Source organism: Abramis brama (assembly GCF_963993115.1).
Source record: "Abramis brama genome assembly, chromosome: 14".
Taxonomy (NCBI): Eukaryota; Metazoa; Chordata; class Actinopteri; order Cypriniformes; family Leuciscidae; genus Abramis; species Abramis brama.
In genome coordinates, this window is record NC_139976.1 from 4,459,904 (window position 1) to 4,473,807 (window position 13,904).

A 13,904-nucleotide genomic window follows, 5' to 3' on the forward strand; every position below is an offset into this window, starting at 1 on the left:
GAATGAAATGGCTTTTAAACTAATAAGACTGCCACATGTTGTCATTTGTAATTATGTCCCCCCTTAATTCCACTCATAATGTTAGCCGAGGTTTCTTCCATCAACACCTTAACTTCCATTAAAAAAAAGAAAAAGAAACCATGCCTTTGCTTGCTTATAGTTTATTTAAGGTTTTATTGAGTAAGAGGTTATGAATATGTTTTAACTCTCTTCTTCTCATTATATTGATGTTGCATAAATGACATTTGAATATCAAGTATCAGGAATATCAGGTAATGTGACATTTTATAATAAGCTGTGCTGATTTGATTCCCACTGCTTGTTTGAGGTGTTTTACTGTCTTTTTGCTGTGTTTTGAATTGTAAATGAGTTTTTCCCCTCCGTTTCATCTCTTAGCAATTGGTTTCTGGTTAAATGCATGTTATATTGCTCCCAATTCCCGTTTGTGGGAAAGTGAAAGTATCATTAGATTCCCACTGTGTGTTTCTCACTGCTGTAATCAGATTGGAGAAATATTGATGTCAAACACTCACTGTTCACCACATTACTTTTATGTCAGAAATGCTGTTAATGAGAAAAACTTTCTGGAATTGTTGCACTCTTTAATTTTGTTGTGTTTCTCTGTGAAATCTCTGGCCGTTACGGTGCGTCAGGTTCTTATTGAAGGGTTTTTGGCACTTTAATAGCAGATCTTTGCTCCTGACAGCCATGAACTGTCAGTGTTTGACTGACAGGTGCTGTAGGTGTTGTGCTGTCACTGATCATCTGTCTGTCTGTCTGTCTTCTTGCAGGGCAGTTTCGTAGCGTGTATGACCGCCACTCTGCGGCAGATGGACGACTATCACTACGCCCACCTCATCAGCACCTTTGGGAAGATGCGCACAGACGTGGTGGTGAGTTCTATGCCAACAAAAACTTCATGAGGAACTCTTTACTCCCAACCCACATGTAGACATATGTATATACTAAGTGGGGGGGGGGGGGGGGTACTCTATATACAGTATATACATATATACAGTACCAGTCAAAAGTTTGGAAACGTTACTTTTTTTAATGTTTTTGAAAGAAGTCTCTTATGCTCATCAAGCCTGCAGTTAAAAAAAACAAACAAACAAAAAAAAACAGTAATATTATGAAATATTATTACAATTTAAAATAATGGTTCTCTTTTTTAATATACTTTAAAATGTAATTTATTTTTGTGATGCAAAGCTGAATTTTCATCAGCAAGTACTCCAGTCTTTGGTGTCTTATGATCCTTCAGAAATCATTCTAATATGATGATTTATGATCAATGTTGGAAACAGTTGTGCTGCTTCATATTAATTTATAACCTGAGATACTTTTTTCAGGATTATTTGATGAATAAAAAGTTAAAGAACTGTATTTATTTAGAATAGAAATCTTTTGTAACAATATACACTACCGTTCAAAAGTTTGGGAACAATAACTATTTTTTTTTAAATAAAATTAGTACTTTAATTCAACAAGGATGCGTTAAATTGATAAAAGGTGATGGTGACGATTTATATTGTTAGAAATGTTTTTATTTTGAATAAATGCTGTTTTTATGAATAAATGCTGTTAACGTTTTACTCATCAATGAATCCTGAAAAAAGTATTCCAAAAAAATATATTAAACAGCAGTGTTTCCATCATTGATAATAACTGAGTATCAAATTATCATATTAGAATGATGGAACTGAAGGATCATAAGACACCAAAGACTGGAGTACTTGCTGATGAAAATTCAGCTTTGCATCACAAAAATAAATTACATTTTAAAATATATTAAAAAAGAGAACCATTATTTTAAATTGTAATAATATTTCATAATATTACTGTTTTTTTTGTTTTTTTTTGTTTTTTTAACTGCAGGCTTGATGAGCATAAGAGACTTCTTTCAAAAACATTAAAAATAGTAATGTTTCCAAACTTTTGACTGGTACTGTATATATATATATATATTCAAACGCACATACCTATAGGCTGAACTCGTAATACGCATGTGCACGCCATCAGCGTTCTCACGGGTTTGCGTTATTGAAGTTTGCGCAGAAAGAACTTGAGTTTTCTGTTAAAACGGTGTCATGTTAGCGGCTAAGTTAATAACTAATGATCTTTGCTAGGAAAGTGAATCAATCAAAACTTACTTTAGCTGGACAATAACTTTATTCTAGAGCTGCTATAAAGCCCAAACAATCTGTTACTTTAATTTCCTATTATCAATGTAAAGCCGCTTTGGAACAATCTACATTGTTAAATGCGCTATATAAATGAAGATGACTTGACTTGACTTGACTTGACTATATAAATCATATTTACAGTGAGGAAAATAAGTATTTGAACACCCTGCTATTTTGCAAGTTCTCCCACTTAGAAATCATGGAGGGTCTGAAATTGTCATCGTAGGTGCATGTCCACTGTGAGAGACATAATCTAAAAAAAAAAAATCCACAAATCACAATATATGATTTTTTAACTATTTATTTGTATGATACAGCTGCAAATAAGTATTTGAACACCTGTCTATCAGCTAGAATTCTGACCCTCAAAGACCTGTTAGTCTGCCTTTAAAATGTCCACCTCCACTCCATTTATTATCCTAAATTAGATGCACCTGTTTGAGGTCGTTAGCTGCATAAAGACACCTGTCCACCCCATACAATCAGTAAGAATCCAACTACTAACATGGCCAAGACCAAAGAGCTGTCCAAAGACACTAGAGACAAAATTGTACACCTCCACAAGGCTGGAAAGGGCTACGGGGAAATTGCCAAGCAGCTTGGTGAAAAAAGGTCCACTGTTGGAGCAATCATTAGAAAATGGAAGAAGCTAAACATGACTGTCAATCTCCCTCAGACTGGGGCTCCATGCAAGATCTCACCTCGTGGGGTCTCAATGATCCTAAGAAAGGTGAGAAATCAGCCCAGAACTACACGGGAGGAGCTGGTCAATGACCTGAAAAGAGCTGGGACCACCGTTTCCAAGGTTACTGTTGGTAATACACTAAGACGTCATGGTTTGAAATCATGCATGGCACGGAAGGTTCCCCTGCTTAAACCAGCACATGTCAAGGCCCGTCTTAAGTTTGCCAATGACCATTTGGATGATCCAGAGGAGTCATGGGAGAAAGTCATGTGGTCAGATGAGACCAAAATAGAACTTTTTGGTCATAATTCCACTAAACGTGTTTGGAGGAAGAAGAATGATGAGTACCATCCCAAGAACACCATCCCTACTGTGAAGCATGGGGGTGGTAGCATCATGCTTTGGGGGTGTTTTTCTGCACATGGGACAGGGCAACTGCACTGTATTAAGGAGAGGATGACCGGGGCCATGTATTGCGAGATTTTGGTGAACAACCTCCTTCCCTCAGTTAGAGCATTGAAGATGGGTCGAGGCTGGGTCTTCCAACATGACAATGACCCGAAGCACACAGCCAGGATAACCAAGGAGTGGCTCTGTAAGAAGCATCAAGGTTCTGGCGTGGCCTAGCCAGTCTCCAGACCTAAACCCAATAGGGAATCTTTGGAGGGAGCTCAAACTCTGTGTTTCTCAGCGACAGCCCAGAAACCTGACTGATCTAGAGAAGATCTGTGTGGAGGAGTGGGCCAAAATCCCTCCTGCAGTGTGTGCAAACCTGGTGAAAAACTACAGGAAACGTTTGACCTCTGTAATTGCAAACAAAGGCTACTGTACCAAATATTAACATTGATTTTCTCAGGTGTTCAAATACTTATTTGCAGCTGTATCATATAAATAAATTGTTAAAAAATCATACATTGTGATTTCTGGATTTTTTTTTTTTTTTGATTATGTCTCTCACAGTGGACATGCACCTACGATGACAATTTCAGACCCCTCCATGATTTCTAAGTGGGCGAACTTGCAAAATAGCAGGGTGTTCAAATACTTATTTTCCTCACTGTATGTATAAATATGTTTTAATGATTTAAATAAATAATATATTTTCATCCTTCTGTATGTTTTTGTCATGTCCTGTTCATCTAAAACACTGCAACTCTCCTTTAGGATTTCCTCATGGAGACGTTCATCATGTTTAAGGATCTCATCGGAAAAAATGTCTATCCTGCTGACTGGGTCATAATGAACATGATGCAAAATAAGTAAGTACAGTAGATGTGCTTCATGCTGTTTGCTAACAAATCTTCAAATCTTCATCGGCAAAACCTGTTTCTGTTGTTCAGATCCTTTAATCGCCAGAGCAGAAACCAGGCTGTGTGTTCTCTACCGTCACTAACTCGTGTGTGTAAATTGCAAAATATTTCAGCTAACTGTGTCAGGATGATAGTTATTGATGAAACTGGTTGGATATCAAAATGTGTTGTCTTTCTAAACACAGCTTGTTTGTTTGAGATGAGACTGTGGGTGTTTGTGCATTTGGAAACTTTTTGTCTGCCCTGTTATAGGACTTTCTGGTTTCCAGTGAGGTTTCATGTTGACTTAAATGAACTAGTTGAAATGCAGTTCATTCATTTAGCTCTGATTCAGTAAATCTTGTTTCCCCCCCAACAAAGTTTTGAGTCAATCTTCTGTGCAAATTTTCTTTTTTCAATTTTGCGCTGGAGGAACATCAGAAATGTGCAGTCGTGTACACGTGCAGCTTAGAGGGAGCATCGCTTACATGAACTCTCTCTCTCCCTTCAACACACGCCACTGTTGCTTAGAAACAGCAGTCAGAAATGGCCAAGAATGTGTTTGCGAATATTTTTTTTCCCATCAGTGCAGCATCAGTTAGTGTGTGTGTGTCAGGCATGTAGCGTTTCTGTGTGCACCTGTGTGTATTCACTCTGTTCTCGCTCTATCAGAAGTGTGGCGGCTGCTGAAATGAAAGATATGAATTATGAATCTTGGTGTGTGTGTTTGTGTGTGTGTCTCTTTATTTCTCTTGTTGTGTATTATTCATGCCTCTCTTCTCAACTCCTCTGCCAAACCGCGTCCAGCGTGACTGTGAAGATGAAGGTTAAGTGTGTTTTCACAGCCAGCAGGAAGTCACACATGAGTTTCCTGTCGCAGACTTGGAGAGTTTTCCGAGCATCCTTGAACCTTCTTGTTTGTCTGTATAATTGCCGTTTTTTGCTGAGGCAAGCATGAGTTCTTAATATTGATCATACTTATTCTTATACCAACTATTTTTGGTGCTTGGCTTACACTTACAAACAAAACAGTGAGGACAGGTGTGCTGTTACTTTACTAAGTGATCAGACCATTGTTTTATTTTTTTTGCACTGTGGATGAAGAAACAGGTGGAAAAAATCCTTGCATTGTTGGAGGGACCCAAGCCATATCTAGAGACTAGAATATCACTGGCCCTGTTCTGTTGACTCCTGGTATTAAGATTTGGTTGATAGGATCTCAAGTAAATGAACATTCACATTTACACCTGGTGTTTTTAATCCGTCTCTTTTGTCCACTTTCAACCACTTCTGTCCTGATTTCTCAGAAGGGTGGGTAAATGAATGCTTTTTTCAGATCTTTCAATCTGAGGGCCAAAATAAGCTTGCACAATTGAAAGGAGATGACAGAAAAACATGTGAAGAGCAGCAGCTTCCGTTTCTCCTCTGATATCTGCACAAGACCACGCCGATCACTGTGAGTGTGTGTTAGAAATCAGGAATGGTGAGAGAACATTGTGCTTGGTAAGATTTTCATCTTCAAACCAAACTCGTGTCTTCAGCCGTCAAAGTTTAAATCCTGTGAGTCTAGCTCTCTTCCCGTAATGTTTACACATGAGGTCAGTATGCGGAGAGAAGACAGTCTTTTGCGCCGTTCGAACGCATTCGGCAACATGAGCGTTTACACTATGAAATCAATCCGGTCGAATGCGTTTTCGACTACCTGAAAATGATCGAAAGCAGACAAGCTCAAGACGTTTCACACCCCGTTTACACCTGTATTTAGCGTCGTCCACTTGTGACCAAAACCGCAGTTGTAAACAGGGCCACAGAGACTTGAGGATTACTTGCAACCACCCATAACACCCTAGCGACCACATAGCACATGCAGCCACCCAGAACACTGTGTTAACTTTATAGCATCACTCTATCCTCGTGGCGGAGGCTTGTGCACATGTAAGCACCACTCTCGTCTCATTTCTCTTGGTTATCTTCTGTTGTAAATAAAGTAGGCCGGTGCTCTTCAGATGAGTGAATGTGATGAGAAGCTCTGATGTTCAAGGAAACCGGATAGAAATAAGATTCAGTGTAAGATCGCACAGATACTCTCTGAAGTTCTCAGTAATTTTCCTGTCTATCCGTGCTGGGATTGTAGACATGGCAGGATGAAATATGCGGCTCTGATGTTTTGATTTATTTGTGCGTCTAATATATTCCTGTGCTTCTCTCCGCTGTGGAGGAATACTGTTGAGATTGTGTTGCCGCCAGCTGCCGTGTCCTGGTTTGATTGGCGGAGAGGTCGGGGGTCAGGCTTTGATATTGGAATTCATAGAGTCTGGCAGAAGCCACCTGTGTGTCGGAGCGCTGATGGAGAACCCCCTGCAGGTGCGCGCATCACATCCTGTGCTCTGGAAAGTGGAGTCAACAGGTGCACGAGACACAATGTACAGTCTCTCTCTCTGTAACGCACTCAGTGGGCGTCATTGATGGAGGCGGATAAGAGCCGTACTGTATCGCTCTCTGACTACCTTTCCTGACCGACAGCGATGTTACACAGCATCATGAATCACAGACATTCAATTAAATGGTCCAGTTAACTAATATTTTTAAGGTCCCCTATTATGCAAAATTCACTTTTGCATGCTGTTTGGACATAAATGTGTGTTGGCAGTGTGTGTACACAACCAGCCAATAGTGATAAAAATCCACTCACTCCTTTTTTATTAATCCCCATAAATCATCAACACTGTCTCCCAACGTCCTGTTTTCAGAATGCTGTTTTAGTGACGTCACTAAGCACAGGCCCCGCCCACGAGTGTTGACAGACACTGCCGTTTCAACATAGACCCGCCCTGATCGAGTTCACAGCCATAGATGAGAATGTCTCCCAAGCGTTGTAGGTGTTGTGTGGCTGGATGTATTAATCCACATAGCTCTCTCTATTTACTCCCGAAATCTGAGGCAGCCGCTGAAGACGAGGTGGAATTATTTTATTTTTAAAGAAAATGCTCCCTCAACTCTACCGAAATTCGTTTATGTACTTGCGCACTTCTTATAACTTACTGTGTTTACTCAGCTCTTACGGTGATTTTCTGAAGTAAAACTGACGCTTCATCTTTTGTGTTATGTACAATAAACTTTATTAAACTCATCAGTATATGTTTGATCATCATTCGGACCTGATCCGAAACAGCAGACTTGTAGGCTATTAATAATGGATACATACAAGCAGATGACAAATACGTTATAACTGTAATTAAACTACTAAACTATACCTGTTCCATCTCTATACAGCACTCTGACTCTGTAGGCATTATTGTCCGACTCGAAATGAACACCGTTACTGAGAGTTTCTGATATTATCATCATTCCTTGAGATGAAATTGTCCTGAGAGACTGAGCGCGAGCTCATGAAGCTCCGCCCCCTGTGCCGTGCAGCAGCAGCTCATTTGCATTTAAAGGGTACACACACACTAAAACAGCGCGTTTTTCTGAGCCCCAAAAAATGACAATTTAAACATGCTGTAAAAATGATCTGTTGGGTATTTTGAGCTGAAACTTCACATACACACTCTGGGGACATCAGAGACTTATTTTACATCTTGTGAAAAGGGGCATAATACAGGACCTTTAATACTTTGAATATTATTGTTCATGTCATACCCTGAGCAATACTTCTCTATAAGGCCTTCCATTTGTGTTTTCAAGTTGAGTAGAAATAACTGGAGGTGTAACTTTGGATGTTAACAATGTGATATGAAGACATCATAAATAAATACTGTGAAAATGACTAAAAATAAAACAGCACTTAGATGTTCACAGTCTGTGTGAGGGGTCCGAGGGATGCTTTGTTTTGTTGCAGCATCTTGTCGTGGTGTAAATATATGCTCTATATGAACGCCTGAACCGTGAGCTGCCGGGAACCAGTCTAACACTCCTGGAAGAGTGTTTCTATTTCTTCCAGGATGTGATTAACACCTTCAGTCACTTTCATGGCAGAATGCAGGTGTTGTTGAATGAGGACACCTGCGCTCAGTTAATGGACAATCCTAGATTAGATATCATCTGATGTTTGTTTATCCAGCTGAATTAATGTTGATAAAGGAGCTGTATGTGTAAGAGAAGGTTCCCGTTTTTACATGGCAACACTGTGTGAAACGATAAAATCAACCAGGCGCATAATTATCATTTTAGGTTTGCTCAGATTTACTGTGCAAATATGGATGTGTTAAGTGTTCATAATATTCACAGTGCATATACCATTTTTTTCTGGCTTGCAAGTTGCATTAAATCTAAAAAGGTTGCGGCCCTCACAGATCACAAGCTCTCTCACTTCTTATCTGGATTAACTTTGCAGACTTTGAATTAGTTTTAAAATAAGTTGATGTTTAGCTGCCATCTTTGATCTGTATTCCCATCAGCTTTCAGAAAAGTATCCCAAACTAGTCTGAAAATGTGATCCTGCAGTTTTTAAACGTATCTTATCTCAAAAACCTGTCTCAACTTATCTCTCCCAACATGTCTCTCATTAAGAATGAACAGCACCTGCTGATGGTGTTGTTTTAGCAACCGGTTAATTATAGTAATTATGCAAATCAGGTAATGCCACAGTCACACCAATAAAATTCACATGATATTCATATAAATGAATGTGTCCAGACATTATATATACACACGACTACCATTCAAAAGTTTGAGGTTCGTTAAGTTTTGAGCTTTTAAAAAAGTTTATAATGCTCACCAACACATTTATCAAAAGTAGAGTAAAAGCAGTAATATTGTGAAATGTTATTGTTACATTTTAAAATAACATATTTTATATATTATAATGCAATTTATTCCTGTGACAGCCAAGCTAAATTTTCAGCAGCCAATTTAATGTCGTATTTGATGCAGTAATTTAATGCATCCTTGCTGGAAAAAATATTGATTTGTGTGTGTGTGTGTGTGTGTGTGTGTGTGTGTGTGTGTGTGTGTACTTATATAATTTAGTATCTATTTATTAAAATGCATTTGGAATACATTTTATGAAAAAGCTGCAGAGTTTTGCTCAATAAAGTGTGCTGAAGTGTAGAGATTGTTTTGTTAATTTGCACTTGTATGTTTTCACTCTCGGTGAGAGAAAGAAACGTTGTAGTTCAGGGTAGTATCAAGAAACTTCCCAGATTAAATCTAGTTCCCTGGAGAGCTCGAGTTGCTTTCGTTGTAAACTGCAGTTTTTATGGGATGGTTTTGGTTCAGAAGTTAGCAATGCATTATTAAGAACCCGTCTCTACCCCACATAAAGTCTCATAAAGTTTGTGATTTTTATCTCCAGAGATCTCCTTTGTTGATGTCAGCGTTTCATCTGCTTCCTCCATGTGCTGCCGGAGGACATCATGTCTTTCTGATGCTAGCTGATTCTTTCTCGTGTTTCCACAGTCTCTCTGTGCTGTTTCACGACAGTGACCTTTCTCAGAATCTTCCATTCTCAGTCTGCGAGCTGCTCTCCATTCAGCCAGTGAGACTCAATTTGCACATGATGACATTTGTTGTGTTCGCTTGCTGCTTGCTGTTGTTGTAGGCCTCTTGTGATTCAGAATGAACTTTACAAAAACACTCAAGAAACAAAGAGTGCAAAAGGACTCCTCAAGATGTGCCGTCGGCTCATGATTCAGGCTCGATCTGTTTGAATGAGTGAATCACATGGTTTGATTGGTTATGAATGATGTGCTCCTATATATGTCCTCACTGTAAAATACAGATTTGAAACTCCAAAAGGGGGTTTAATGTCACAATAGTTTTATTTCAATAGACAGTGTTAATGTCTTGGGTTTTATTGTTTTCAGCTTTCGGTGTAGACCAGAGTTTTACGGGGTTTTTTTATGTTATTTTTTTTATTATAAAATAAAAAATATGTTACATATATATAGTTTATTTAATACGTTTTTTTATTTTATTTGAGCCATTCAGATTGATCATTGCTGCTGTCATTATTGTGATATATATTTATTACCTTTATTTATTTATTTTTAATTTTGCTTTATTTTAATTTATTTTATTTGGACCATTGCTAATGTCATTGTATTGTATTATGTATTTATTTATTACATTTTAAATGTCTTTTTTGTTTTTTATTAGTCCCATTCAGATCGACCAACCCTGAATCACAAACACACGAGGGATCTTTTACACTCTTTGTTTGTTTCTTTTGTTCTTTTTTTCCCATGAGTTGAACTTCTCTGACTGTTTTGAGGTTCGAGAGCCATGTTTTCATATAAAAAATTGACAGCAGAATCAGACAGTGTGCAGAAACATGCCACGCAGATGCATTTCTAGTTTCAGGACTTAAAGTTGGTCATGCTTGTGTTTTGTTTTGCGGTTTATCTTCTATGTGTTTGTGTGCTGAAGTTATTCACTTGTAGAGATTGAAAGGCTCTGAAGTGTAATGGCTTAGATGCCAATCTTATTATGAGCCAAAGAGCTTTGGCAGTGTGAAGTGGTTCTCCGTCAGCCGGGCCAAACACCTCCAAACCACCCGCACCTCTGACATCTCCAGCTGTGGATCAAATTAACCCTTCAGGCCGCTCATATTCTTTCCGGTCTGACTTATTTGGCATCAGCGAGAATCAAACATCTGAAGTATCAAAAAGCCCCTCTAATCTCTGCAAGTGGTGTTTTGTTTCCGAGCCTCTGATGGTTATCAGCGGTAATCTCAATGTTCCTCCTCTGTGTGATTGTTAATCTTTTCTCCCAGACAGCCCTCCCTAAAACACCATCATCTCTCTGGCTTTGAGCATTATTATTCTGAAATGAACTCTTCCAAAGTGATAAATGAGAATCGGAATTGCATTTGGTGTGTGTACAAAACTTGCCAGTTACTCGCCAGTTGATCAATAACTTTATTATCTGTTGTCACATGTATGAAAAACCAGCGCACATCCTCTCAATCAGTCTTACAACTTGAACAATCCAACTGTTTGGAGGAGGTGTGTGCTGGTTTTGCGCACATGTGATGGCTAGACATCTTTGACTGCTGCATTGCATCTTGCTGTGAACACACTTAGGGTCCTATTTTAACGATCTGAAACGCAAGTATCAAACGCGAAACACAAGTAACTTTGTGGGCAGATCTCGGGCGCTGTTGCTATTATACCGGCAGGATAAATGACTCTTGTGCCCGACGCAAATCTAAAATGTGTTGGTCTGAAGTAGCTACATTACTCATAGGTGTGGTTTGGGCTAAACGTGAAATAAACCAATCACAGCGTCATCTCACATTCCCTTTAAGAGCAGATGCTCTTGTTCCATGGCGGATTGCTATTATAACGGTGGATTTGCCAGGCGCACGCCAGGAGCGGTTCACAGCCGAGGAGACCGACGTTCGTCGGGGCCGTAAAACACAGAGAAGTGACATTGTATGGGGATGGAGAAACCCACCCAGATTAGCTTTGGTTAAACAGCCGTATAATAATTTGGGTAAATGTGTAAGCTAGATTTATGCCTATTTTTTCACATCTTCATGGACACCACAATGATTTCCCTCGTGTGGAATATTTTTCCTTGTAATTATGTATGGTTTGCAAAAATGACAACTGCTGCGTCTGTGTAGATGAGAGAAGCAAAGTGTATGCTGTTGTGCACACGCTACATTATGGCCAAGCGTGCGCCCTTAAAATAGCCTCTGAATAACACGCCACTGACTTTAGACTAGGTTTTTCCTGGTCTGTGGCGGAATCGTTTTCTGGAACTGCAAAATAGCACCAGGGAAAGTTTGCGCCGGAACACGCCGCCTCTTTTCGCTGAACCGCCTCCGGGAGCGCAAATTCATTCCTTAATTTACCGACGTGCGTCTGTGGAGGGAAAAGTCCGCTGTGCGTCGGGTGCAAAATAGGAATGATACATGATGGGGCCCTCAAAGTCTATTTAGAATCTCACTATGCAACATGGTAGCATCAAACTCTATTGAAATCAGTTGCTATTTGTATGATGTCAGTTCTGTGTTTGTTAGCATTCATGTAGGCAGTAGACTTCAAGGCAGCTCAGTGGGTTTTGTCGTGGAACAACTGGACATGGAGTTCCACACATGGAGTAGAATAACACAGCAGCCCTCAGTCTCTCTCTGCAATGCAGCATCTGGGGTCCAACACTTATCCTCCTTTCCGTCCATCAATTGATTGTTGTTCTACCTTTAGTAGGGATGTAAAAGATCACTGGAAATGCTGCTTGAATTGTGTTACTTTTCTTAATGAGCCATATTCATACAGGCTTCATTCTCAGAATGTGTGTTGGTACAAATTCACCAAAGAAATGTGCCATTTTCTGCTGAGATGGTTGTCTATCACATTTATTCATTGCCGTCAATTACAGTGATAATTATGCAGGGAATATTATTGAGCATGTTGATATTAGTCCGCCTATAATCCTATGATGCACTTGTGAATTTAAAAAGCAGATGATCTGTTTTAATTTTTTTATTATATTTGCTCTTATTCTCTTTTTTTCGTTCTGGGAAAACTGTTCAAACCGCTGCGGTTCCTCCGCTTCTCTTCAATCACACAATTACGTGCTTGAGTACTTTTCTCATTTTCCTAACCAGAAGAGAACACGATCTTTTGTTTCTCTTTTACATGAGTAACACATGTAATGTGCATTAAATAACGATATAAAATTAATTTTAAAGCTTTGTTCAGCACCTCAAACTATATCAGGTAATTTTCAAAAAGCATTTCTTCTTTTGTTTTCTTCAATTTCTTTTAACCACCTACTGTACAAGCAATTGAAAATAACATGCTTCATGTTATCCTGAAGCTCATACGCAACAGTAATCATTAGCTCTCTTAATAAGTTTATTTTTATTCTCTCATGTCTCTTCATTAATAATTGTCTAGATTAATTTTACGCATTCTAGCTTGATTTGAAATTGACTTTCATTCAATCTACACAATCGTTCAATAGTTTGAGGTCTGTATGATTTTTTTATGTTTTTGAAAGTCTCTTTTGCTCACCGAGGCTGCATTTGAACAAAAGAACAGTAATATTGTGAAATATTATTAAAATTTAAAATAACTGTTTTATTTGAGTGTATTTAAAAATATATAGCTGAAAAAGCTGAATTTTCAGCATCATTACTCCAGTCTTCAGTGTCACATGATCCTTCAGAAATCATTCTAATATGCTGATTTGCTGCTCAAGAAACATTTCTGATTATTATGAATGTTGAAAACAGTGGTGATGCATCATATTTTTGTGTGGAAATGTGACGCATTCTTTTTTTCTGGATTTTTTGTTTAATAGAAAGTTCAAAAGAACAGCATTTATCTGAAGTGGAAATCTTCTGTCACCTTATAAATGTCTTTACTGTCACTTTTGATTCATTTAATGTGTCCTTGCTTAATGCAAGTATTACTTTTCTATAAAAAAAGTCTTTCTGACTCCAAACCTTTGAATGCTTATAATAATATACGACTCTAGTGAAATCAACTGTGATTTTTTACATGCTGCCTATGAGGCTCATTATAAGCAGTGTTTGAACAGTGTTCTGTGTTGGGTTTGCTTTGCTGGACCCCAAAGTGTACGTAGCATTAGCAATAACTCCTGGGTAAATTAAAAGTTGCGCCAGATTTAATTATGAGCTGTTCTTCAATTTTGAGGATAATTACATGGCGTCTTGAGGAAGTTGGGATGTGTGATGCGCTCATTCCTCTGAGCCCAATTACCCATAATCCAAAGCTTCTCCTCAGGAGACTTTGTGTAACGTCTCAGTCAGAGAGGTCGAGCGTCAGC

At 38.6% G+C, this 13,904-nt stretch overlaps 1 protein-coding gene across 2 annotated transcripts in view; it reads left to right on the forward strand.

The window, feature by feature from the left end:
* The window catches only part of dock1 (dedicator of cytokinesis 1), a 236,687-nt gene that overhangs the window by 157,113 nt on the left and 65,670 nt on the right, over positions 1-13,904 (forward strand). For both annotated transcript variants that reach the window (XM_084134948.1, XM_084134949.1), the window contains exons 28-29: positions 792-893; positions 4,036-4,130. In XM_084134948.1, coding sequence (XP_083991074.1) covers positions 792-893; positions 4,036-4,130 — 197 coding nt within the window. The remainder of the gene's footprint in view (positions 1-791; positions 894-4,035; positions 4,131-13,904) is intronic.